The 27386-nt window shown below is 38.9% G+C and overlaps 2 protein-coding genes and 2 pseudogenes across 3 annotated transcripts; all 4 read left to right on the forward strand.

Moving 5' to 3' along the window:
- Nucleotides 1–1384: 1384 nt before the first annotated feature.
- On the forward strand, nucleotides 1385–4553 carry LOC102715527 (annotated as a pseudogene).
- Nucleotides 4554–6472: 1919 nt separating this feature from the next.
- LOC102716910 lies at nucleotides 6473–11883 on the forward strand (annotated as a pseudogene).
- A 295-nt stretch (nucleotides 11884–12178) lies between these two features.
- On the forward strand, nucleotides 12179–18894 carry LOC102717193 (putative cysteine-rich receptor-like protein kinase 35). 2 transcript variants are annotated; one of them, XM_040528751.1, is made up of 11 exons: nucleotides 12179–12446; nucleotides 12509–12760; nucleotides 13750–14252; nucleotides 14445–14927; nucleotides 15142–15203; nucleotides 15337–15422; nucleotides 17207–17304; nucleotides 17498–17708; nucleotides 17823–18060; nucleotides 18149–18314; nucleotides 18381–18894. In XM_040528751.1, the coding sequence occupies exons 4-11, from the start codon at nucleotides 14466–14468 to the stop codon at nucleotides 18597–18599; spliced, it is 1542 nt and encodes a 513-aa protein (XP_040384685.1). In that variant the 5' UTR covers nucleotides 12179–12446; nucleotides 12509–12760; nucleotides 13750–14252; nucleotides 14445–14465; the 3' UTR covers nucleotides 18600–18894. The 2 variants fall into 2 exon arrangements, with proteins under 2 accessions (XP_040384685.1, XP_040384686.1); XM_040528752.1 differs by having other exon boundaries at nucleotides 18149–18310; nucleotides 18381–18495.
- A 1043-nt stretch (nucleotides 18895–19937) lies between these two features.
- LOC102715805 (calmodulin-binding protein 60 F-like) lies at nucleotides 19938–27155 on the forward strand. Its single transcript, XM_040529121.1, has 12 exons — nucleotides 19938–20473; nucleotides 20579–20618; nucleotides 20750–20859; nucleotides 22159–22207; nucleotides 22512–22561; nucleotides 22876–23402; nucleotides 23589–23749; nucleotides 24607–24816; nucleotides 25382–25568; nucleotides 25665–25769; nucleotides 25867–25955; nucleotides 26685–27155. The coding sequence occupies exons 1-12, from the start codon at nucleotides 20256–20258 to the stop codon at nucleotides 26841–26843; spliced, it is 1905 nt and encodes a 634-aa protein (XP_040385055.1). The 5' UTR covers nucleotides 19938–20255; the 3' UTR covers nucleotides 26844–27155.
- The last annotated feature ends 231 nt before the right edge of the window (nucleotides 27156–27386 follow it).

Consider the following 27386-nt stretch of genomic DNA (forward strand, 5'->3'; position numbering starts at 1 on the left):
AGACTCCACGGTCACTCTCGTTGGCTAAAAAATCCTACATTAATCAAGAGAAAATAAGAAATAGAAATACAGAAATACGGTAAAAAAATTTGGAAAAGAATCAAAAGATCGTTAGGTGCGTGCGATGCGATCCATGCAGTGATTCACATCCCGCACGTGGACCCACTTGCAGCCACAGCTTGCGATTCCAATTGGACTGAAAAAAGAGGAAATAATAGGTTTTTTAATCGGACAAGAAAAATCAAAGGAATAAGAGAGAAAAAGAAAAAAACATTTTTTAATCGGATAGATCGATGATGTTTGGTTCTCTAGTCCTACGACTAAAAATTAGTCTCTGGATTAAAATCTTTAATCCCTACTGTTTGGTTCGAGTAACTAAAAGAGACTAAAAGTGTATCATATATAGAAATTTTAGTTAGGGAGTAAGTGTGAAAGGAAGTTTTAGTCCCAATAAGTACCTCTCGAAGGGACTAATAGATTAATACAATTTTAGTCTCGTTTAGTTCCTCATGTTTGAGTTTTTAGGGACTAAAGGAGACTAAAGTAGAGAGACTATGGATTAGTCACCTAACCAAACAGGGCCTAAAAATAAGGAAACATAATAAAAGAGTCCATGTGGTCATAAAGTTTTAAAAAAATTCAAATCTTGAATTAATTTTTTAAATGTATTGAGAGAAGAGCCAACATACAAATACAATTTAGAAGTATCTAAATTTTGAATTTCAAATTAAATATTATGCATAAAAGAGTTGATGTATAAGTATATTTTAGAATACAGATAAATAAGGTTCCATGTAAAATATAATTTAAAAAATAATATTCAAATTAATAAATAAAAGTAATTATTATCAAGATTAGTGAATCTATATAGATAAAATTTATAACAACACTAGCCACCACCGTACTAGTTTGTAACTTTACTAGTGTGAAGCTTGCGCACCGTTGTCGATGGTCAGATGTTGTTGGGCTTCTTCAATATTAACTCAATGAGTTATCTTGGCTATTTTGGCTGGTATTTCTTCTTTGGGGATTATTGAATTTATACCCTTAGTTGTATCTCCAGAAAATAACATATAAAAAATTGGCTTACATAGTTACTAGAATCACATGTTACAGCCTTCACGTAATCGAACAGAGCAACTTAATCGATTTTGGGCCTCTGGGTAGGCCGCATCCTTCGTTTGGGCCTAGACATTGGGCTCACACAATTGGACCTCCACACTAGCTAACTACTCCAAGTCTCCAACCCCTCCTTCCGACAAAGTCGTCGCTGACCTCGCGATGGGTCCCACCAAGCTATTCCCGTCTGCCACTTGGCCGCATCCGGACGCTCGGATTCGTTTGAAATGTCTCCGTGCTGCCTGGCGCCTTGCGTTGCCTTCCCTATCCACCACGGATCACTCCATCTCCTCTTCGCTTTGGTAGCTAGCGCGAGCTCTCAGCTCTCTACTTTTGTGAGAAAAAGTTGAGTTCACCGGAGCTTGAGCTCAACTGGAGAGAGAGGAAGGGGAGGAGGCCACGATGCCGGCGGGAGGGTTCTCGGTGTCGGCGCCGTTGGGAACAGAGTTGGAGGCGAAGATCACGCCGGCCGTGGTCGCCTCCTGCGTCATGGCGGCCACCGGCGGTCTCATATTCGGCTACGACATCGGGATCTCAGGTATGCTACGCGCGCACGCATTCATCCATGGCCGCCGGCCGGCCGGCTATGTCCAGCTCGGTTTGTTTGGTTAGGCGGCGTGACGTCCATGGACGACTTCCTGCGCGAGTTCTTCCCGACGGTGCTGGAGAAGAAGAAGAGGAACCAGGTCAGGGAAAGCAAGTACTGCAAGTACGACGACCAGGGGCTGCAGCTCTTCACCTCGTCGCTCTACCTGGCCGCCCTCGCCGCCACCTTGTTCGCCGCCTACACCACCCGCCGGCTGGGCCGCCGCACCACCATGCTCCTCGCCGGCGTACTCTTCGTCGTTGGCGCCGTCGTCAACGGCGCTGCCAAGAACCTCGCCATGCTCGTCGCCGGCAGGATCCTGCTCGGCTGCGGCGTCGGCTTCAGCAACCAGGCAAGCAAAAATTTCTTCTCCCTAGCTGGGCCATCAAAACAGAGGGGAATCCACCAGAACATCTAGAGATGTTAGTGATGTTGAACGCTGGTTGATTGATTTATTGATTCCACGGTGAAGTGGTTGCTCCCGTTGACGATGCCATTTTGGATTTGACCAGGACCACGCATTGTGGACACGGTGACAATTGATCTTGCCAAACCCCACGTCCCTATCTTGTGTTGCATTTGTTGTGCTATAGGCTCTATTTCTTTTAGCCAGATTATTTATAGGTTTCCACACATATGTTTTTTAGCTGTTAAATGGTGTTTTTTAAAAGATTTTTACATAGAAGTTCATCATCTCTTTTTTATGGAGTAGATTTTCACTTTTAATTAATTCAATCTTATACTATTAGATAACAATTACAAAATCAGATAAGCATTTATCTTTTATTTTTCATTAAAAAAGACCCAACCTATATACAGAGGACGGCAGGATGCATATCATCCCTGCACCCTATATACATATGTCCACTTCTCCCATGGGGCTGCTTGGCATTTTTGACCACACAGTACTGAAGTAGTATGCGGAGCAATTTTATCATCTTTGAGAATGTACTAGGAGGTATCACTATTTTCAATTAAAATTTAGTAACTCTTATTATCTTAGATATTAGAAGGTGCTAAATTTTACATAGAAAACAATGTTATCTCCTCAAGGATAAAAAAAATGCTCAGTTATGCGCAAGGTTCAATCTATCGGTTTGCCGGATTTCTATCACAGCAGGGCTAAACAGATGAAATTTCAGAAAATTCAGGATATTTCGGTCCGAAATAATTTGAAATTTCAGCAAATTTTGAAGCCCTGGTTATGCTGTGCTGCTTAGGTAAATTTATATATGAACCGGGAATTTATACCAGGAAAGTAACAGGGGTCAGTTTAGGCCTAATATAATGGGCTTCAGTAAACATCCGTTCGGCTCACACCGTCTAATCTTCGTCTTTCTATTTATGCTTATACTTATAAATCAATATTTAAATTTTTAACTTAAAATTTTAAGTTAATTTTAAATGATGCACATATGTGGAGTGGAGGCCGTTCCCCTGTTCCTGTCGGAGATCGCGCCGGCGAGGATCCGCGGCGGGCTCAACAACCTGTTCCAGCTCAACATCACCGTCGGCATCCTCTTCGCCACCCTCGTCAACTACGCCACCAACAAGTACTTGCATCCATCCATCCATCGCCGTCTTCTTCAACGTCTCAAATAGTTGTCCTTGAACTCTTCTTGCATGCAGGATCCATCCATGGGGGTGGCGGCTGTCGCTGTCGCTGGCCGGCATCCCGGCGTCGGTGCTCATCCTGTGCGCATTGTTATTGGTCGACACACCCAGCAGCCTGATCGAGCGCGGCCGGCCGGAGGAGGGGAGGGCGGCGCTGAAGAAGATCCGGGGCACCGACAACGTGGAGCCGGAGTTCAGCGAGATCGTGGAGGCGAGCCGCGCCGCGCGGGAGGCGAAGCGCCCGCTCCGCAGCCTGCTCCGGCGACGGAGCCGGCCGCAGCTGGCCATCTCCGTGATGCTCCAGGTGTTCCAACAGACCTCGGGGATCAACGCCGTCATGTTCTACGCGCCCGTTCTGTTCAACACGCTGGGGTTAAGGACCGACGCGTCGCTCTACTCGGCGGTGATCGCCGGCGGCGTCAACGTGCTGTCCACGCTGGTGTCCGTCTACGCGGTGGACCGGGCGGGGCGGCGGATGCTGCTGCTGGAGGGCGGCGCGTACATGCTCCTCTCGCTCGTGGCCATCGCCGTCGTGTTCGGCATCAAGGACCGCTCCGACGAGCTCGGCCATGACTGGGCCGCCTTGGTGGTCGTCATGGTCTGCGTCTTCGTCTTCTCCTTCGCATGGTCATGGGGCCCGCTGCCGTGGCTCATCCCCAGCGAGACGTTCCCGCTCGAGACGCGCTCCGCGGGGCAGAGCGTCGCCGTCGGCGTCAACATGCTGCTCACCTTCGTCTTCGCGCAGACCTTCCTCTCCATGCTGTGCCGCCTCAGGTACACCATCTTCGCCTTCTTCTCCGCGTGCGTCGTCGTCATGTCCATCTTCGTGCTCCTCTTCCTCCCCGAGACCAAGAACGTGCCGATCGAGGAGATGACCGAGAGGGTCTGGAAACAGCACTGGTTCTGGAAGGTTTTCATGGCCAGCGACGAGACGAGCTCCACCAACAGGTCGTCGTCAACGGCGGGAAGAGCAAGCGAGGCAGCTCACAGTGACTAGAGCAGTAGTGTGTATATTCAGAATCCAATCAATCCTTAATTTTGTAGAAAAAGAGTGTTGCTGCGTCGTGGGGTGTGTTCAGTGTGCGAGCATGTAGTAACTGAATAACGAGATAAACTGATGCACAAGTTGGCATGCTGGGCCTTCATATGTACAACCTATTCGATCCATTGGTTGCTTATTTGGGCCCATACTTTCAAGTCAGTCACAGCAGAGATAAATACCTAGGCCGCGTTGTTCTCCCCTAAACCAGATTCCTAACTTTTCGCGCGTATGTTTTTGACAGTTAAACTGTATTTTTTTTAAAAAAATTCTATTTAAAAGTTATTTTAAAAAATCATATTAATATATTTTATAATTCTTTTCATAATTAATAGTTAATTAATTATGTACTAATCTATTACTATATTTTCACACTGGATAATTAACACCCATCCGAACACGGCCCTAGACCACTACTCTACACATGCATGCTTGGTAAACAGATTCTTCATTTGTCTCAAAAATACTTTGTCTTTAACGGGTACAGATTTATAGTTAAAAATATAATTCTTTTTTAAATGAAAATAGTAATATATAAATATTCCTAATAAATATAGGCGGTTCAGCCCCGTTTTAAACTATATAATAAGATTATCCACTCTCTCGATATCCATTAGCACATTTTTTAAACTGATAAAAGCTATGTTTTATATAAAACCTTTATCTTTAAAAAATCAAATAAATCTATTTTTAATTTTTTAATACTTAATCCTTAATTAATCATATGATAGTCACATTTCTCGTTTTGCAAGAGGCTAATTGGCTAATTTTATCCTGCAATAAGAGCTTACCAAAAAAAAAAGAAACGTGCCGTTGCATGAACTCGGACAGTGTAACATACTTGAATTCAATCTGGTTTACAGTGTTTGGGCCCAATCTACGCGGTTTCAGCCAGTTGATTTCTCCCCGTTGAATTTGGGGAGACATGGGATCGATATGTTAATTGAGCTTGGCAAATGCAAGAAGCAAGTGCGAAGTAGCAAACCGGCGAGGAGAAGAGGCAGGGACTATTGCCTGAATTTTCCGTAGCTTTTTCTATCGTTCAACTTTGTGGATACCATTTTTGGCCGAAATTAATCTACTCCAAATCATTTGTTCCAATGGATATGTGGTTACGTACGAAGGTTCATTCTTCACTTCTGTTTGCTATTTGCTCTTGTCATATTCAGTGACTCGGTCACCTAAACTTGCATGTCGCATAGTCTTCATTAATTCCATATAATGATGTACTACACGGTGCTATTGCAGCTTTCTGAATTGTGCATTTTACTTTTATACATTTCAAGTATAAAAATTGTCTGTTTCATGCAAAGAGCAAAGAGAGATAAATTGTATGTAGATCGTACAATGTTAATCTGGTAAATGTTACAATTTGGATACATATTTTTAAACACAAAAATTGGCTATAAATAGTGTAATCACCATCTATGATCAAATTTGTTTTTTCTTTCCTTGATGTTGTGTACATCTATTTCGCACTTGACTTGAATGTGTGCGCGTTCACTTGACTCGCAATAATCCAAATCCATTTTCACTATTCCATCTTTTTCAAAATATAAAATTTCTAAGCTGTTCAACAAACAATAATTTTTGGTTAAATTGAAATTTTAAATTGCTTATATTTTCTTTTCTAGCACCCGATTAGCTGTAGGCTCATCATAATTCAGAATCAGTGAAATCATGAAATTAACACATGATATACCATATGTTTATAATGTGGTACAAAATTTGATCCTAAAAATGTTTGTATTTTACTCCCTCTAGTTTTTATTGACTTCTCACCATTTCTCTTATTCAATTTTTTATGCATACATGCAAAACTAGCTTAAAAGTATATTTAGTGATAAAATAAACCACAACAAAATAATTAATAATCATGTGACATTCTTTAAACAAGATGAATAAGCAAACTTAACTCCAAAATCCAATGATGTTAAATAAAAAAAATTAAAGTTGGAAGAATGGAGGGAGTTTTTTTTCTCTCCCTAACCGCGTGACGGGAAGTAGACTCCGTGTCCGTGGTCGGCCGAGTCCACTCCACTTCGCCGCGCCATGTCAACCCACCATAAGAGCTCGTCGTGGAGGTGGAGAGGCGGCACAGGCACAGGCACAGCGAAAGCGAGCAAGCAATCGACAGCCGGAGAGGCAACGACGAAGCGAGCAAGGGCATTGGGATCGATCGGTTACCGGAGTAGTGACAACCCGGCGACGGCATGAACCCGAAACGCCCGCCGTCGGCACCGGTACCTGGCACGCCGGCGCCGAAGCGGCTGCAGGTCGACGCAGCCCCGCGCGGCTACCGGAGACGCTGTCTCTGGGGAAGCGGCAGCTTAGGCGGAGCATACTCGTCCTCTTCTTCGTGTCCGTCTCCGTCGCGCAAGTGTACGCCATGCCTCGAACCTGTTTGGTTTAATTCCTCCCTGGGAAGTTTGTTGTCTGACCTGCGTGCTTTGCGAGTTCGCAGCAAGGATGAGCGGAGGAACAAGAACGACACTCGCCCTGATCGAGTCGTGAGCAGCAAAGACTTACCCACCTCAGTTTTGCTACTCTTTTGGTAGCTCATTTCAGTGTTCTGTAATTGTGTAGATACCTGAACAGAATTCTACTCCCAAGAGAGAAGGCCTTGAGGATAGTGCCTTTCCAAAAGGCCTTATGAAAGCATTTGTTAATGCTCTTCAGAATCATCTCAGTCCTATTTACAGGTAAGAATAAGATCTCTCACCTCGTGGAAGAAAGATTGGAGTTAAGATGTTAATTATAAAATTCATCCCTGAACTAGCAGAGTGGTCAAATAATTATCCTCTCTAGTGCCTCACGCATAATTTGTTCACTGCTTTCTCGATTCCAGGAAACAAGGTGTTCTTGAAATCTGACTCAGGTCCTTATTTGATTTTTTATGTTTTTTTAGATTGCTCATTTGCAGTTTTTTCCTTAGTAAGCAATATGAAATATTGTAAATTTCCTGTTCAATACCTCAAAAATACATTTTTTACAATATAAGTCTGAAACAATTGTTTTGACTGGTCAATTACTGATTTGATCATCTGTAGTTCCTCTATAATGTTTTATGTTAACTGTCGAGCTGATCAAATATTAATTCTGTTAGAACACCTGAAACAAATCTGATGTATCAAGATGCTATGAAATTAAATCACATTTATTCCATTAATCTCAGAATGCCCAAATTTCTCTTTCTGTGCGTCCTAGACATATTCAGTTCTTTTAAAAATCTAAACTAACATTTTTTTCTTCCACTTCTTTGGTTGCAGCTCCCTTGAATACCTTACCAAGCAAACTGGGACTCTTTCTGATCGAATTGATACTATCAGCCATGATGTGGTTAGATTTTGGATGTTGCACTTTATTTATAGTTTAACCCTTTAAGATAAGGGAGCTTCTTTTATTGAGTTTTATTAGGAAGCTACTTGGTCAAATAAAATTCAAACTACATGTTTTCCTTCCCGAAGAAAGATAACTTCAGTTCTTATCTCATGATGGCTCTCCTCCAACTTGCAGGGACAAATAAAAAGATTAATTTCTAACCATGATGCTAATGATAACTACAGGTATGGTATTTGAAACTATTGAGTATGCATCCCTGATTTGTGTTATTTCTAGTATGCATTCTTATATATCAGTGTTTCACAAAGCTGACTTGTGATCTGCGTAATGATGGCACTCTAAATTTATGGAGATGTTCGTTTCATGCTGTTATATATTACAGTTGTGAATTTCAAGCAAATTAAAGTACTTACATATGTTCATATGACACTAGAATTAATACAGGATGGTGTTTCATACTATTTATCTCTGTATTGTAGACTAGAGGCAAACCAAAAGGAGAATGTTGCCGTCACTAAGGAAGTGAATCAGGAAGAAACAGGTTTCAGATTTGCCGCGAGGCCCGCGAGTGAAGCTCACGAGGGGCAAAGCATTGAGTTGAGGTTCCTCAACAAGTTGAAAGACCATCTCGTTTATACAGATGATAAAATTACAGCAGAGGATGGTACGGCTATCAAAATTGCCATATTTAGGGATAATCAGATAGTTACATCCGGTCAACTTTCCTCCGCAAGAATTGAAATTTTGGTTCTTCATGATAAGTTTTATGATGCTGTCCCTGATAACTGGACGGAATGTGAGTTTGATGCCCACATAGTAAACAGCTCACAAGGGACAGTGTTAGGAGGAGATCTTCAATTGAAGCTGAAGAATGGGAGGGCTTCCTGTCTGATGTCTCCTTCAAAATTCCGTCTTCAAAGACTGGAGGTAGAAAGCTCATTCTGGCAGCAAGAGTTCTTAGCAGTGACAAAGCTGGGTTTCAAATTAAGGAAGCTGTGATGAATCAGCCTGTTGAGGTGCAGGTTAATCGAAACAAACGTAAGTTTGTCTTTATAATTGCAGCTGGTTATTCAGTCATTTCTTTTCATCATATTTCTATTTTGCAAGTCTTCTCCAAATTGCTTCTCAGCACCTCTCCCAATGACTATATAAAAAGTATTCCTCCATAGGATTATCTTCGAAATTATTGCATACTCGCATTAACTGGATTTGTATGATTTGTTGGTATTTATCTCTTGTTTACTTTTTCTCCAGCAAACAAAAAGAGTGACCGTCCGAAGCTGAAAGATGAAGTGCATCGTTTAAGGGGAATTTCAGGGAAGGGAAATCGCATCAAGTGGCTTAAAGATAATGGAATCTATATCGTTGCAGACTTTTAAAAGGCTTTAAACAAGGATGAAGAAAAGATCTGCACTGTAAGGCCCTGTAAAATTCTTATATTTTCCTAGAAAAAAGGAGAATATATTATAATATTTCCTAAAATAAATAATAGTACATTTTCCATGAAAGGGTACTACCCATCTTTTTTTCTATAGGGAATATTTACCTTATCTGATTTTATATGTGCCTAACCATTTACATTGGATAGTTTCTTATTATAAAAAGTTCAAGGAGTAATTAAAAAATTGATAATAGGAGTAGGTGGGTTTGCAGATACTGCCACAATCACTACCTTTGTTGGAACAACTATAGGTTGGAACATATTCTTCTGTTCAAGATAGCATGTTAATTTAGTACTTATTGTCATAAAACAATAGAACCTACATAAATTAATTTCTCAACTCCATTATTAAGTGGCATGATCGAAACTAGTTCACACAAATGGTTAAATTAATGAGTAATAACAAACAATTCACTTGTACTTCAACATCTATTTGTATACTGGTATATTTACTATCAAGATATTTTTACGGTGCACCTGTTTAGGGTCAATATTCCATCATACCTTATTTTTAATTTTCTAATTATATTTAACCTTTATTTTTCATAACATTAATTTAATGTTGAAAACTACATCATTAGTTTTATTACAAGCATGAAAGCTATCTGGTTACTTTTAATTAATTTTAACATATACCATACAGAATACAATGTTGTTGTTAAATACTCATAATTACATATTTAGTTCTATTATGAACATGTAAGGCCCCAATATCAATGGATATTGCTTCTTTGGCATTCATCCTTGCAATGTTAATTTTGGAAATAAATTGTGTCCATTACTGCTTTTGGGATTTGATGTATTGGTAGAAAGAACACAAAATTTTCTACTGAATATAATAAATCATAAATAATCAACAGTTACGATCACAAGTACACCTCTTACCTCTATAGTACTCCCTCTGTTTTTTTATTTGGCACCGTTAACTTTTGGATATACACTTAACCATTCGTCTTATTCAAAATTTTTTATGCAAATATGTAAAATCACAAGTCATGCTTAAACGGTCTTTAGTAATAAATCAAAACACAACAAAATAATTAATAATATGTAAATTTGTTGAATAAGATGAATAGTCAAGCATAGACTCAAAAGTCAATGGGATCAAATTAAAAAAAAAAAGTGGAGGGAGTAGCAACAAGAAGCAACTTGAGCTCTATCCAATTGTTTTGACAAATGAATACCTTACGCATTTCTTAAGGGTTTGAACATGAACAAGGAGAGCAAGCCTTGGAAAAGTATTGTTGAACATGTTGAACAGTGTGATCTTGAAGGTAATTGCAAGCTGAAAACATATACAGTTAGAGACAAACATGCTGTACTCTTCTTTAACTGCGTACACGATCTCGTTGGGGCAAAATTTCGTGGTCGTTATGTTGCAAAGGGCGATTTCAATTCAGATGAGCAGGTATATTCATACCAGCATTCTTCTAAAAATCCAAACATTGATGTGAGCTTAGAACTGTAAACATTTTTTCAGGATTTAGTGAATTCTTTTAAAGAACAAGCATATGATGATCTGGATAACATTGACTATGATCACGAAATGAAAGACAACTATCCAGTACCTCTGTCTTCAACTCTGAAGAGAAGCATTGTTGATGATTCTTCCATTCGCTTCACAGACACAGCACGACCAAATCCTCCTGATTTGCATGCTACATATGATGGTAAGGCATCGGTCTTCTCTTGTCTTTCATCAGAGACAATGCGTGATGATTTGTTGCTTGGATTTGACATTTCAAGATACTGCAGCAGTTGACACTGCTCATCATGCTAAGTGTGATCATGCACATCAACTGCCTCAAACATTTCCTAACAATAATAATGCTTGTGATATCATTATAGGATCAAGTGTGTCAGAACAAGTCCCTTTTGATCAATTATTCTTACATGGCTATCGAGGTTGGTTCTGCATTTGTTTTGGCTTGTTGTATTAACATTGATGTGTACTATGTATTTTGAAAATTTTGAAATGAAGGTAATCAAGCAGGTGCTGTTACTGCTATTGGGTACTGTGTTGCTGAAACATCTAAGGCTCCACTAGTAATAGCTGAAGTAAGTGAAGTTTCTGTTCAATAGACTCATCCTGTAACATTCTTACTGGAAAAGAGATGAAATTATTTAATTAATGCCATGCTACTTGCTCAACGTTTGGACATGTCAAAATGTTGATCTTTCATGTGAATAAAAATTGCAGTTTTAACATATTGTGTGCATACCACGAATATGAGACTGCCTCTGATACTGCGTTGGCAGCGTTGCTGCATCTTTCTCCTATCTAACACTCGTTGCATGCTAATGAGTCTTCTTTTTGTAGGGCACTTCTGAATCCCATAACTTGATCGGACCAACAAATGTGTCACAGAATTTCAGCGCTGACAGCCTTGAGGATGATGTGTGGGTTAACAGCTTAATAAGTTCTTCTCCTCCATCATTTAACTGAACCAGAACAGAGAGCACGCATGCTCACAAATCTCACGAGACATCTCGTTGCTCTGCATATTCTGAACCCACTTAATTGAAGGCTCTGCTGGCAGCAAAATTATCTTCTTCTTTGTTTGCCTTAATGATAGATGGATGTAATAGAAATTATACTTTTCTATCATGTTCATAAAAAAAATTGAACTTGTACTAGTACATATGTATTCGACGGTTTCAGAACTTACAGTGGCAGAGTGCTTTTCTTTTCTTATTGATATTTTGGAGCTCTAAAACATGCTGCGAAGTTTATGAGCAACTCTAAGCATTGAATGTTAATATGTCTAAAATAATCTTGATTGGATGTACCACTCGAATTGTCAGTTTATATTTTTTTATTACAAGTTATTCAGAATTAGAGCCCTCGTATTTCCGAACAGAGCAAAACTGATTTTTGGCGCTAAGCTAGTTGTTCGCTTCTAAACGGCTACGATGTCAAATCGATTCTGGGCCTTTAATGGGCCGTGTCCCTTGTGTGGGCCCCCACAATTGGGCCGCCTCATTGGAGCCCAAGTCATGGAAACGTGCCGCTCATTCACACTCACACGCACACAGTGTGAGGTGAGTTCATGGCGGCCGGAATGGTCGCCGGCGGCGGCCGGAGCTCGCCGCCCGCCGAACAGCCAAGCTGTTTCCCATTTCCCTCTTCAGGTACCGACCCGACTCTACCACCAGAACGCCCTTGAGATTTCCATGCGGCTCCGCTTCCCTGCTTTCTCGGATCGCCGGGAAGTTGGTGGCGCGGCGCCGGTGTCTACCCCAATCAGCGCGAGGTGTTCGTGGAATTTCTCGGAAGCGTCGGGTCTCTTGCCCTCGAAGCAACGGTATGTCGGTGCTCCTTCTGTAGAAATAAGAGCCTAGCTCATCGCCATTTCGGTGTGTGTAGGTGGCGCACGGAAGGTGTTCGTTGAAATGCGGCAGCCGCAAGAGGCTGGCAGTTGATGTTTTGGGTGTGGTGGGATTGGTTTCACAGGTTCGCCGATGCGACATGATTGCAGTCAGCAAGGCCATTTTACTGGATTTCTGTTTCAACAATATCGGGATGAAGAGTTATCCCTAATTCCCTATTACCGAACTGTAGCAGTTGAAGATGCTGACCTAAAAGCAAACAGATCTGGCTGTTATATTACTTTCTCAGGTAATTCTTTTTGTCAAATGCATAAACATGGAATCAACTGTGTGTCCACCAAAGGGCAGCCCTTCCCATGGAGATTTGATATATACTACTCCCTCCATCCCATAATGTTGCTACCTAGGCCGCGTTCGGCTAGGGTGGTAAGTTATCTAACACCCTTGTTTTCCGTGCGCACATTTCTGAACTGCTAAACGGTGTATGTTTTGTAAAATTTTTTTATAGAAAAATGTTTTAAAAAATCATACTAATCTATTTTATATTTTTTAATAATTAATAATTAATTAATCGTGTACTAATCTATTACTACGTTTTCTGCGCTGGATAACTATCCCTCCCCATCCCCACTGCCGAACGCAGCCCTAGTACTTCCTTCAATTTCTTTAAATGATGCCGTTAACTTTTGAATCTATATTTAACTGTTTATCTTATTCAAAATTTTATCCAAATATGCAAAATTAAGTCATACTTAGAATTTTTATAATAATAAATTAAATTATAATAAAAAATTAATAATTATGTAATTTTTTTGAATAAGACGAATGGTCAAACTTGAATATAAAGTCACGGCGTTATATAGAAAAAATGGAGGAAGTATAAGAAATAATACTGGCTAATACAACGAATGTAGCTGGATAAAGAGTATCGTGTTTTGTTGTAGTACTAATATTTGAAGAGTTGAAGCATGAACCAGCAGGAGTTAAAGTTGATTAGTGGTCGTATTATTGTTGGCGTCACTTCAAAATGGCATTTGGCTTACCACCCCTTCCTACTGCATTGTCAATCTTATTACAGCACCTTTTTCTTTTTTTCTTCTTTTTAAAGACGAAAACAATGGGGCATGGACCTGAATGGTCTTTATTTATCGAATAAGAGAACTGGATGGTCTTTATGGCTAGGTTTTTCTTGATTCTTCGTTCATCAGCACCTCATATATATGATTGCGTAGGCAGTTTCAGTTTAGACCTGCAAGCAGCTTGTCCTCCGTGTGGCAGATAATCGGTGACCGGTTGAGAAGCTACTGGCCTCAGAGATGATGCAACAGCGACCAGATATCAGCAACAAACTGAACAAACAAAATGTTTAACAGTTTATCCTGTTCCAGTGGGAAACAAGTAGGCTTCGCCATATAATACGGTGTTATTTGAGATATCAAGGTCCGAGTGATCAAAATTCTATTAAGCAATAATTATTCTACATGTGTTAACGCATGGCTGCATGTCGTTTCGGCCGGATTGCCTCCAAATTTAATTAATTAAAATAAACCATCAGGCAGGTACGTTAATTCTCTTAATTCTTCTCTTTACTTTTAAACAAGACCTGGACCTGGATAGTCTTGATGCCGAGGTCTTTACGCTAAGGTCTTTGTTTTTTTGGGATCCTACTTTGTCAATCAACACCTCATATATATAATGCTGTCTGTGAGTGGATCATCAAATACCCCTTCATCCTTCCTAAGTTGCTGCTGCCAGAGGAAACTGGTCAGAGGCCCATCAAAGTAAGTTAGAGTGGGAAAGAGAAGTTGAGCTTGCTAAAAAATTAAGGCTCCAGTTTTCTTTTCTGATCCATATGTGATGATGTAATATGTAGTTATGCATATAATACATACCTAGCTAGGATACGGCTTACATGGTATGTAATCTGACATGCACTTGTTCTGTCCTCAAATGATCATGACCATGGCATGCAGGAAGTAATCAGTTAATCAAATATGGTTATAGAGGCGCTTTGCTGCCTGGGGCTGACTGCGAATGTAACGCAGCTGGCTGGCCTGGAAGTGCCCACACTGGTCAAAATAATCAAGAGTCACGTTGAGACAGTCCGCCAGAACAAGGAGGACTGCGAGCAGCTCGCCACACGCGCGGACTATATCCATGATTTGCACCGGCGAGTTCAGGAGTCCAAGGTCACTGGGGACCCTGATGCGTGGAAGTCGACGGAAGCGCTCAAATCGGCACTCCGCAGGGCATGCGCGCTCGTCGAATCCTGTCAAGGGGAGTGGAACTACATGTACCGTTTCTGCAAGGGAGGCCGCATCGCCAGAGAGTTGCGCAAGGTGTTTCATGATCTTGAGTTTTTTGTTTCCCACCTGACAGCAATCATCACCATCATCAACTATGATCAAATCACACGTTACTATTCTATCCCCAAGAGTGATGTTGTTCAGCCGCAGGTATGGACCTCCCCTCCATATATACCTACAATATCTCCTTAAGGCTAATTCCATTTACTAATTACTGCTAAACTACTGTCTAAACTGCTAAGACCTCCATTTCATGATTCTCAAGTTTGTTCTAACAAATCTGAGAGGCAATGCATATATGTAAGTTGACAAATGCCTGCTTAATTACTTGCTTGAGCAGTTGAGCCTAACTTTGGTATTTCAGGAAGTTGCACAAGAAGTACCTTCTGTAGCTCTGCCTGCTGAAAATATCAAACATAATTACTGGTAAGATTTTCGTGACTTGTATGTGTACCTAAAGGCTTGATCCTAGGTCAATGATACTCATTTTCGGAAAAGTCTCAAAGGGATTAATCATGCTATTATATTTGAAAGTGTTTTTTCTTTGGAATACATGCAGCAACTGTATGGGACAGACAATGAGCAGTTTAGGGAAAGCTCAATTGGTAACGGAGCATTCCATAGTTAACGAAGGCCAGTTGCCAGGTACTTTACTTTTATGGACTCATTAACAAACCATGGAGTAGTAATCGCGGGCTCTTTAGGTGGTGTTCTTTCCTTCTAAAGATTTTGATTATGTGGGTTATTTTATTTTTTTATGATAGCTATATTACTTTTATAGAAAGTTTTTTACATGAAACACACAATTTATAGTAGCTTCGCAAGTGTGCCCGCAAAAACCCAGAATCATGAAGAGGAAACAAATGGGGCCTTACTCTTTGTCATTGAGCCCATTTTCTGTCATAATATGTGAACATAAATCTTGATGGTAAAAAATGCAGAATAAACCTCAGTTTCTGACCCATAATACAAACCACACGTTCTAGCACAAACCATATGAGATTTTTTATTTTTAGAACATTTTGGAATTGTTTTAATCAGTTTGAATTATTCCTGGATTAAATTTTATTTTATTACTCAGTTTTTCAGTTCATTTATAAATTCTCACAGGTTTATATAATTTCTATAAATGAAAATGTCAATATTAGTAAGTTATAGATTATCTAGTTAGTTAATATGCTTTTTTATTTTTGACAACATTTAAACCTGCTGAAAATCCAAATTTTATTTTTGAAGTATTGACTAATATCACCTAAGACCAAGAGAAATGGATTCACCATTCTTCGTAGCATCTAATCTACAAAAGTTTTGTAAATTTTGAACTTCAATTGCTGGTTCAATCAGTATTATCAGTTGGTCAAGCATTTACAACAGTGGTCAAAACAACAAACATTACTTGAATAGGTGTTGCTTATCAATCCTATGGAGCTGGCTTGAGCAAGCATGGCAACACGCCATTAACATGTGATTCACAATATGGATAAGCTACTAAGGTTTATTTTCTACAAATTTACCTATCTAGGATAATTCTTTGCAAACTATGAGGGTGGCCCACACACATGTGCAGGCAACCTTATTTTTGGATGTGAGGTTTTAGTTTTTTTCACACAGAGAGTCTAATTGAGCAGAAATTAAAAGCCTGTTATAGAAAATCTCAATTATTTTCGATCAGCTTGAAGTAGAATATAGATTAATTTGATGGTGCATGTGTATTAGAGAAGAATGGACGATTGATATGATGGAACCTTTCACTTTTAGAGAAATTTCAATTTTTTTTATTATTCTCCTCGAATTTAGGATTTCTCTTGAACTTTTAATACTACTATGTTCATGCCACTGCATGTTTAGCTAGTATAAATATCAATTTGTTTAGAGTAAATGATTTTTTTCTCGATTACACAAAAAACGCATATGCACACACCACCGCACATGCAATGCACACCATAGTCACACCCACAGAAGGCCCCTAAATACATGTTCAAAGACACGCATGCAGCAAATCCTTGGTTGGACTAAATTTTTATTGGAAGTGTAGCCGTGTGTATGTAATATTCATAGGTACCAGAATTTGAATACTAGTAAATTGAAGTCAATGCACTCCCAACTTTACTACTACACAGCTTGTACTTACCTAGTAGTTCTCTTAACAGTTGATTTATTTCTTCTTAAATCAATCAATACTTTTAGAACAAAACCAGAGATCTTGATGTTGTTGGCTGTGCCTCTGGAAGGGTATTGCCCCTCTTAATATATATTTGGAAGGCTATCTTAGCCTTCCCGGCAAAAACAATTAATAATGAATGATCTATAACATTCCAAAAGTTACCATATTACCATGTAAAATCATGCCTTCCATTGTAATCCCCCTTGTGATGCCAACGAGAAGTTTGAAGCTAAAAATCAATGATCCAGTTTTCTCTAAATAACAGGTCTTAAAAAGTTCACTTTCTCTGAGTTGAAGGCCGCTACAGATAACTTCTCTCTGGAAAACCAAATCGGTGTAGGTGCTTTTAGCATTGTTTACAAGGTAATAATTTGCATATGCTTTGCTCTTGGTTTACTTTTGCATTCAAAAGAATGGTTAATAGTCATTTGAATACCTTCTATTATACTCAGAAAACTATTATCTAAAAAATTACTCAGGAAACTATTAGATTTTGTTTTTTTTTTTGGTGAGGAAATAGCATGACTAATTTTTACTTGATGTTTACTTCTTCCAGGGCCCACTAAATGATATACCCGCATTTGCTGTGAAAAGAGCATCATATGTTAACGAAATTCCATTTGAGCAGCTCAAGAATGAGGCTAATATAATTTCAAAACTTCAGCATACCAATATAGTTAAGCTCCTAGGACAGTGCATCCAAGAGGGAGAAACAATATTGGTCTTAGAGTATATGCCAAACAAAAGCTTGGATTCATTCATGAATGGTAGGATTCAATTCAACTAGCTTTATCTACTCAGTTTGAGACCAAATTTTACTGTTCATATTGACTTAACAATACAAATATACAATCACACATGTTTCTCACATTTAATTACAGGCGAGCGAGCAACAGAGTTACCTTTGGACTGGCCTAACCGCTCCCAAATAGTTCAAGGGATAGCTGAGGGAGTTGTATATCTACACAAGTGCGAGCCACGCATTATTCATGGCGATCTGAAACCAGGCAACATACTCCTGGATGCAGACCTGAAACCCAAGATCTGTGACTTCGGTACATCGAAAGCACTTAGGCCAGACCAGGATCAAGACTGCACTGGCCTTGTAGTAGGATCACGGTAAGACCAGTTTTTTCATCGCAACATTTGTATCCCATGCCCCCCTTGTTTGATCTGTTTCTATTTTATCTTTTCTCACTTACTTCAGTGGGTATATGGCCCCTGAATATAAGCAAGGAGGGTGTGTCTCTCTCAAGACAGATGTGTATAGCTTTGGCGCTACGCTTCTTGAGATCATTAGAGGAAGTCGCATCCCTTCTTCTACACTGGAGCTTTCTGATGAATCACGCGATTACGGGCCACTAAATAAGTGGGTAAGTGCACATCTCTGAAATTCAAGAGTTGGTCACTGATTAACCGGTAGCAATGTTCCTGCTCAGGCGTGGGATTTGTGGAGAGAGGGCGACCTGATGGAGTTCATCGATCCGTCGCTGCACGGCGAGACTCATGCTGCCGCCGGGATGCAGAGATGGGTTCAGGTAGCGCTGCTGTGCGTTCAGCATAGTCCAGGAGATCGGCCAGACATGTGGGATGTTCTTCTGATGCTGAGATCCGACAGTGTCATCTTGCCAAAGCCCAGCCGACCAGCTTATTACTGAAACTTGATAAGGATATATGTGCATAGCAATGGCATGGCGCCATGATCGATGAAGCCTGTTAAGCAAGACCCCAGTTCATCGACGGGGACCATAGTCTTCGATTGATCCATGAACTTTGTTTTGTTTTGGTTGCTGTATTGTGTCAGTTCAGTGTCCAAGCAGCTATTATATACTATCTCCATCCTAAAATAAGTTATTTTTAGTCATTCTAGTTTATCCTAAAATAAATTTATTTTTAGTAATTTTTGAATTGGAGTTTGTAAAAGTATGGAATAAATATATTAAAAATAAATAAAATAGGGGATAATTATATTGAGATTTGATAAAGTGAGGATATTCTAGTCTTTTAGCTTTTGTATTGATAAGTGTGTGATATGTGAAAAATAAAGTGGTTTTTAGACGAAGAGAGTACTGAATAATGATGCTGCATCCTAGAAGCCGTAAAGTATATAGCTACAATGTTTAAGCAATGGATTTGCCATTTGTCAAAAACGTTGACTTGTTGTATGGAAAGTATCAGATGGGACTGTAGCATTTGTTGTAATGGGCATTGATATGCGATGGCCCATTCGTTTGATTTGATGAGTCTCATTTTGGGCTGGCCCAAGAACCGCCGTTGACCTGGTTGGGCCACACTGAGAGGTCAAGCACCGGAAAATCAAGGGAGATGTGCTGCACATCACATCGCATGCGTGCATGACATGGCAATGACAATGGTTCGTACCCCGGTTTCAAAATAAACTAATCTTTTACTTTTTATCTATAATATTTTACTCTTTATCTTATTCAAAAAAATATAATTAATATTTTTGTTTTTATTAGATGATAAATTATGAATAGTATTTTATGTACGACTTTTTTTTTAATTTTTTAAAATTTTTTTAAATAAGACGGATGCTCAAACGCTGAACATAGTTTGCCTTCTTTTAAGACAGAGGGAGTATACATCTGCAGCTTCGTTAACTGAAACCACGCGGCTTAAGCCAGTGGATTTGTCTCCGTTCAGTTTGTGCGAGGGCAATACGCAGGCATGATATATGTTATTCCCTTTGTTCTTTTAATTGAACAAAGTAAACTTTTAGGTAAACATTCATCTATCTTATTCAAAATTTATATAATTGTTAATATTTTGGTATGATTTAATATATTAACAAAGCAATTTTAAGAATAATTTATACTTTTATATATTTGTATATTTTTTTATAGACGGGTCGAATAGCTTAAAAACCATAGGAAGTATTTAACACGGCCAAACGAAAGACTTGTTCCCTGATGTTTCCGGAGCTTTTCTAGCGGACGACCTTATGGAGCCCATTTTGGGCGAAATCTGTGTTTGAGATGGAGGGTTAGGTGGTGCAATCCGTGTTCATATTCGTTTGCTATCTCCAAATTTTATCTTATCTTTTCTCCTTTCTGCCGCGTGAGTTGCGCGGGTGGAATTGGGGTGGACTTGGCGCCCAAGTCCACCTCGCTCCATAAAACGAGCTCGCATGGAGGTGTGGAGGAGCGCCGCCACAACAGTAGAGCGCACACAAGCTAGCTAGCACCGCGAGCGAGCAATCGGCCGGCGACCGGAGAGACGACGTGTTTGCGGCGTCGACGACGAGATTCGGTGACTGGCCCGGCCCCGACGAGGCGAAGGCGGCGGAGCGAGACATGCACCAGAAACGTCCGGCGCCAGCAGCACAGGCACCGGCGGTGGTGCCTGCACCGAAGCGCCTGCAGGTCGCTGCTGCTGCTGCTGCTGTCGGCGTCGGCGGCGGCGGCGGCGGCAGCGTGGCCGTGGCGACTGCCCAGCCGGCGCCGACGTCGCCGCCGGGGAAGCGGCACCAGCTCCGCTCGGGCATGCTCGTCCTCTTCTTCGTCGCGCAAGTGTACGGCCACGGTCTCGATCCGTTCGTCTTTTTAACTTCGATTTCTCTCATGGCAAGCAACTTCTTGTCTGATCTGTACGTGTGTGTTCTTCCGGCGAATGGCAGCAAGGAGGAGCTGAGGTGCAACCGGCGACTTCGTCGAGTGGTGAGCAGCTCTGCGTCTCGATCGCACCACTTCTTGGGACCAAATTAAATCTTTTTTCCCCCATCAATTTTGTACTACCTGATCTTTTGGTAGCTCGTTTCCGAGTTGTAAATTTATATATGCTTGTGCAGATACGTGGAGAGAATGCTATTTCTCAGAAGAAAGCAATCGAAGAGTTCGACTGTGTCTTTCAGAAAGCATTTGACAATGCATTTCAGAAGCATCTTGATCCAATTTACCGGTAAGGCTAATTGACCTCTTTCCACTCCTTTATAACTTTGTTAATTTCGGAAAACTAAAACCAAGTGCACTTGAAATCTATACTTAGGATCCCAATATAGTTAGTTGAGGTTTATTGATGGGTATTATCTTGTTCTTGTAATATTATTAACAGGTATGCAAGTTTAATTATTAATACTCCCTCTGTTTTTTTTAATGTTTAGGACAATAACTTTTCTTTTAGAGATTTGATCAAACTTTTAAACTTGGACCATCAGTTTCATATATATTAGAATAAGTTTACAAAATCTAATCAGTTCATGATATTATATATATGGTACTTTTCAAGACAAATATTGAAATATATGCATACATTTTTTTCTTGTTTTTGAATTAAGCATTTAAAAAGTTAATAATGGTTAACGTTCCAAATTGCAATCAAACATTATTCACCACTAATTTGATCATTTATAGCTCTTTTATAGTTCTATGTTGTTATGTTACCCCCGTCAAGATGATAAAAAAACATGTCGTTAGACCATTCATAAGCAAATATGAACTATTCAGGTGCTATGATATGGCAAATTTAATCACACTTATTCTATTGATCTTGAATGCTCCAATTCTGCGTATTCACTATAGCATCTTATTCTTGTGAGCAATTTTACTAATCTTGAAAAAAATATCGGAAGTTATCATATTTTCTAATATAAATTTTGATACCTTCAATTATTTTGGATTTTTTTGAGAAATAAAATTATTTTAATGGAAAATCGCAAAAGTAATGGCTAGCCGGGGAAATCGTGAATATAGTTGTCTGTCGAACAGGTGTAGTTCGATAGGCGCCCTATCCAACGGCCAGCGCAGGACTGAAAAGGAGGCAGACTAGATCGTCAGCGCTGCAGTTCGACAGGGCCTGTTGAACTGCCCCTGTTTGACAGGCTCCTCTGTCGAACTGCGGCAGGTCTAGCTAGCTCAACAGTCAAACGGGTGGTGGGCCCTGTCAAACTCCCTCCATTCGATAGGTTAGCCTGCCGAACAGCAGCCGTTCGACAGGGCCCAGTCGAACGCCCATCGTTCGATAGACCCCTAAATTCGTGATTTTTCCCGGATGACCTCTACTTTTGTGATTTTTTATTAAAATAATATTAATTCTCAAAAAAATATCTCGATGTATTTGAAATTTTAAATGTGTAATTTTTGGTATCTCGAAATACTTTCTCAAGAGTAGTAAAATTGTCCTATTTTTCTATATGTAAGAGAAAGATGCATTTCGTTATTTATTTAAACTAACTTTTTTCATCTACTTGTTTGGCTGCAGGTCCCTTCAATCCCTTACCAGGCGCACTGATAATCTCAGCCATGAAGTGGTTAGTTTTCAGATTTACCGCTCATTACTTAATTCTTTGAGCTTGACTACAATACTCTCTCTACAAGTATTACCAGTATTACCATCGATATAAGAATCTTGACCATTGATTTAAAATTCTACTACCAGTAGTTTCAGAACCTTTTCTAATAAGAGAGCTCTTTTTATCGAGTTTCCTCTCAACAATTTTTACTTGGTTAATGCAACTCAAACCATAAAGTGTTGTCCTGTTTTTAAACAAATGGTGTTTGCCTGTGTGACAACTTCAATTCTTAGCTCATAATGATTCTTCACCCAACTTGCAGGAACAAATCAAACATTCATCTTATAACAATCATGCTAATGAGCGTTACAGGTATGGTATTCAAAACTATTTAAAAATATGCATAGCTGACTCTGTTATTTCTGATATCAGTGTTGCATAGACACTTTGATTCTTCATATTGTTTTTTCTTACATTTTTGTTGACCAGTTCGTATCAATCACTTGAAATGAATTGTGCACTGTCCATTTATGGAGCAAGCCAAAACAACTTTGCAATGTTCTTTTCATGTTGTCTTGATGTACCAAAGTTGTGATTTTTCTAAACTTTGAAGCACTTCCAGATGTTCAAATGACACTAGAATCACTAGTCAATGGTGTTTTATACAATTTGTGTATGCATTGTAGTCGTAGATCGGAGCCAAATCAAGAGCCTGCTGAGGAAATGAATCAAGAACAACAAGCTATTAGATTTGCCGCGACCGAACAAAGATTTGAGTTGAGATTCCTCAATAAGTTGAACCCTCTCGTTTATACAAAGGACAAAATTACAGCAGAGGATGGTGCAGCTATCAAAATTGCCATATTTCAGAACAATCAGATAGTTAAATCCGGTCCACTTTCTTCTGCAAGAATTGAAATTTTGGCTCTTGAAGGTGACTTTATCGATGTTGTCCCTGATAATTGGACTGAATCTCAGTTTGCTAGCCACATACCAAACTTTCCACAAGGACCTGTGTTGGGAGGAGTTTGTCAGATCAAGCTGAAGAATGGAGAGGCTTCTTCTTCTGACGTTTCTTTCAATATGCCATCTTCGAAGACCCCAAGTGGAAAGTTCATTCTGGCAGCAAGAGTTCATAGCAGTGACCAACCTGGGTTTAGGATTATGGAAGCCTTGATGAATCCTGCCGTGGTGCAGGTTCACCGAAACAAACGTAAGTTTTTCCTTCAGAATTCTTGCAGACTTTAGTTTGTTTGCATAATGTATCTATTATGCAGATATTCTCCAAATTGTTTCTTGTTACCTCCCGATGATTTTCTTCCTTTGTAGGATTATCAGTGATATTACAGATTGCTGTATGATCAATTGGCATTTCTCTCTCGTTTCTTTTTCTTCCCAGTAAACAGGAGTAGTGACCGTCCGAAGCTGAAAGATGAAGTACATCGTTTAAAGGGAATTTCAAGAACCGGATGTCGTGCTAAGTGGCTGAAAGATAATCAGATCAACACCGTGGAGGAGTTCATAAAGGCTTTAAATAAGGATGAAGAGAAGATCCGCAATGTAAGGCCTCTAAGAATCCCAGACTCTCTCTCTCTCACATGCACAAGTTAAGCACTTAAAATTTTGCACTGCTTGATGTGTTTATGTTAACTAGAACCTATTATTCATTTCTTTGCATATGAGGATACCAAGCAAATTTACTTTTCAATGTTACGAAATAGTAGAAACATAATTAATTAATACAGTGCACCACGGAATACAGTGTTTATGGTGTCTCAGCAATTGAAGCTGGTGGTCCCGGAGTTTTTTACCCATGACTATGGGTGGCAATCTAAATTGAGGATTTCTTCTTAGCTAGGATTTGCACTATTTTTTAGTACTTGGTTACGCCTGTGTCTAGTTTTTGGTTCTGTGCATCTTAGTTATGTAGAGGCCGGAATGATTGTATCACCTTAATGTAATCATCTGAGATCAATTAAAGCTTTCTTTATCTAAAAAAAGAAACATAAGTAATTAATGTCACAACTCCAATTCTTTCATCTAGTAAATGTTAGGTCTCTCTCCGGTGTATTATATTGGTAGTATTATACTATCAGTAGAACTAATCTTAGTAATTGATTAAAAATGGTATGTTTATACTTTGTTAATTAATTGATTAGTAGTATTTTATAATTTTTTGGCAATAAAGATCACAATAAAAAGACGATATTACCCCTTTAAAATTCTAGTACACCTAATATTATTGGTAGTATAATTTCATCACAGTCATTCGATAAAAATAAATCAGCGGTGTCGATTAAATTCTACTTCCAATAGAATGCACCGGAGACAGACCCGCAAATGTTAGTTTTGACATTTTCTTCGAAAAAAGTAGCTTTGACAAAAGGAAACTAATTTATGCATTTCTCGGTGTTCAGGAGTGCTTCAAGCTAAAGAAGGACAACAAGGATTGGAAAGATACTGTTACACATGCCAGAGAATGTGATCTCGAAGGGAATCGCAAGCTGAAATCATATAGAGTTGAAGAGCAAAATGTTGTACTCTTCTTTAACTGCGTGCACGATCTCGTTGGAGCAGCTTTTCGTGGTTGCTATGCTTCAAAAAACACTTTTAGTTCAGATCAGCAGGTATATTTTTAGAGCAATTTTATAATACTTGAGAAGGTCCAAGCATATATAAAAATTTTAGCGTAAAATTTGATACCTCTTGGCAGTGGCGTATCCAGGATATTTATTTGGGTGATCCAATTTACATATATTTTTTAATTATCATAAATATAACATACAATATATATAATATATATAAGAGAAATATAAAAATGATCAAATGTGTTTTTTGCATACATTAATAAATAATGTTTTTCTTTTATATTTATTATATATATATATATATATATTCACTTAAGTTAGGAATTTTTTGGTGGTCCCGGGACCACCTTCTGTCTCCACTACTGCTTCTTGTTACTTAATTTTATGATCAATTTTACGGTCCTTGAGTAGGCACTAAGAACAAAATTTTAGTGTAAAATTTGATACCTCCTAGTACCTAAGGTACTAAGATTTATACTAAAATTTTGGTACTTCCTGTTACGTTCTCACAAAAAGTAAAATTGCTCATATTTTGATAACAACATTTTTGTACAATTCAAACCTTGATGGTGAACTTAGTATAGAACGTGTAACCTTTTTTCAGGAGACAGTGAATTTTTTGAAAAAACAAGCATATGATGTTCTGGATGACATTGCCTTTGACGACAAAATGAAAGACAACTATCCAGAATCTTTATCTTCAACTCTGAACACAAGCATTGGTGATCATGCTTCCATTAGGTTCACATACACAGCGCCAAATCCTCCAGATTTGCATTTTACATATCAAGGTAAGACATTGGTCGTGTCCTCTTGTCTTTCATCAGACTCAATGCGTGATGATTTGTTGTTTTTTCAGATAATGATTTGTTGTTTCGATTTGACAGTTCAAGATATTGCAGCAGCTGAGATTTGTCATGCAAATGAACTGCTTCAAGAACATCCTAACAGTAATAATGATTCGGGACAACACTTTTTACATGGCTATCAAGGTTGGTTCTGCATTTTTTTCAAGTCTCCCGCAGGACTTGTTTTGAAGAATACTTTTGTACTGGCACTAAAGAGATTTGGCTAAATTTTCAAATGAAGGTAATCAAGCAGTTGCTATGAATCAGATGATCCTTGAATATCCCCAAGAGATTCACGCTATGCAGAGCTATATTGCACAGGCAGCTGAAGTAAGTGAATTTTCTTTTCAGTTGGCTCAGTTCGCAACATTCTTACTGGACACAGAGATGAAGTTATAGTCATGGTACTAGCTCTGCTCAACGTAACTCCTCAACTGGACAAAGTATTTATCATTTGATGCCAATAAAGTCAGAGCTGATAATTAAAAAAAATGCATTTTTCTTTTTAAAAAAAGGTTGCAGCTTTAACATATGAGTTTTTTTTATTTAAGATACCAGGAGATACAATATTTTCTAGGCCGCGTTTGGGGTTAGGGATAAGTTAACTTATCTTTGACACGAAAAACGTAGTAATAGATTAGTACATAATTAATTATTAATTATTAAAAAAATATAGACTAGATTAATATGATTTTTAACAACTTTTCTATAGATTTTTTTAAAAAAATATATCGTTTAACAGTTCAGGAAACGTGCGCATGGAAAACGAGAGAGATAAGTTAACTAAGAAGGGCTGCCAAACATGCCCTAGTGTAAAACTTTAGTATCTCCATATACTAGGTACTTAAAGATGTTAAAGGTGTCAAAATTTTACACCGAAACTTAGTTACTTCTGTGTACTTTCTTAATGACAGGGAACTCTCTCAAATAACCAACTTCATGCCTATTATGAATATGCATGATACCACCTCTGATTTTTGAGAAACTTGAGATCACTCCATCACTGCATCTTTCTGTTGTTACACACTGCTTACATAATAATGTGCCTTCTGTATGTAGGGTACTTCTTATGGAGGCAATAACATGATCGGACCAGCCAATATGCCACAGAGTGTGATTGGTAACAGCAGCTTTGCACAGGGCTTCCTCGACGCTGACGACAACAGTGGAGATGCATACTTTGGACTGTTATCCAGCATACGTTTCTCTGGACAATGAGAGGCCTCGTAGCAGCTCTGCATATCCAGGACCGTTTTAATTGGAGGCTTTGCTGCTAGGATATCCAGGAGTAGTGATCTGTCATGATTGCTGATTAATTTATTTATTTTATTCTTTGATTTGGTGGATGTGTAAGCATTTGTTGATTCAGAAAATTGAACCGTATTGTTATGCTAAGAAAATAAGGTTTACTGTTATGTTATTACAAAATTGAACTGTTATGTCACTACGGTTTCCGAACTACTGACTGCTGTATTACCCTAGAAATGTTTATGATATATTTTGTCCACTTTCTAATAGATAACGCTTGACTTTTACGAATACATTTAACTATTCATCTTCATTATCTAAATTTTTTTTGTTATTCGTCTTATTTGAAAATTTTGTGTAAGTACATAAAATATAGGTCACACTTAAACTATATCTAATACTCTTTCCGTTTTATAATTTTCTTATAATGTTTGATCATTTGTCTTATTCAAAAAATTATGGAAATATCATTTATAAACATAACTTGTCATTTTTTACATTTGCACTAAATTT

The sequence above is a fragment of the Oryza brachyantha genome, chromosome 11 (genome assembly GCF_000231095.2).
Source record: "Oryza brachyantha chromosome 11, ObraRS2, whole genome shotgun sequence".
Lineage (NCBI taxonomy): Eukaryota > Viridiplantae > Streptophyta > Magnoliopsida > Poales > Poaceae > Oryza > Oryza brachyantha.

Bases quoted from the DNA above. Each gene is read 5' to 3' on its own strand.
- LOC102717193 (XM_040528751.1), top strand. From the start codon at position 14,466: ATGGTTATAGAGGCGCTTTGCTGCCTGGGGCTGACTGCGAATGTAACG. The intron at 15,204-15,336 runs GTAAGATTTTCG...GAATACATGCAG, and splicing joins AATATCAAACATAATTACTG to CAACTGTATGGGACAGACAA. The intron at 18,061-18,148 runs GTAAGACCAGTT...CACTTACTTCAG, and splicing joins GGCCTTGTAGTAGGATCACG to TGGGTATATGGCCCCTGAAT.
- LOC102715805 (XM_040529121.1), top strand. From the start codon at position 20,256: ATGCACCAGAAACGTCCGGCGCCAGCAGCACAGGCACCGGCGGTGGTG. The intron at 20,619-20,749 runs GTGAGCAGCTCT...ATGCTTGTGCAG, and splicing joins ACCGGCGACTTCGTCGAGTG to ATACGTGGAGAGAATGCTAT. The intron at 24,817-25,381 runs GTATATTTTTAG...ACCTTTTTTCAG, and splicing joins CTTTTAGTTCAGATCAGCAG to GAGACAGTGAATTTTTTGAA.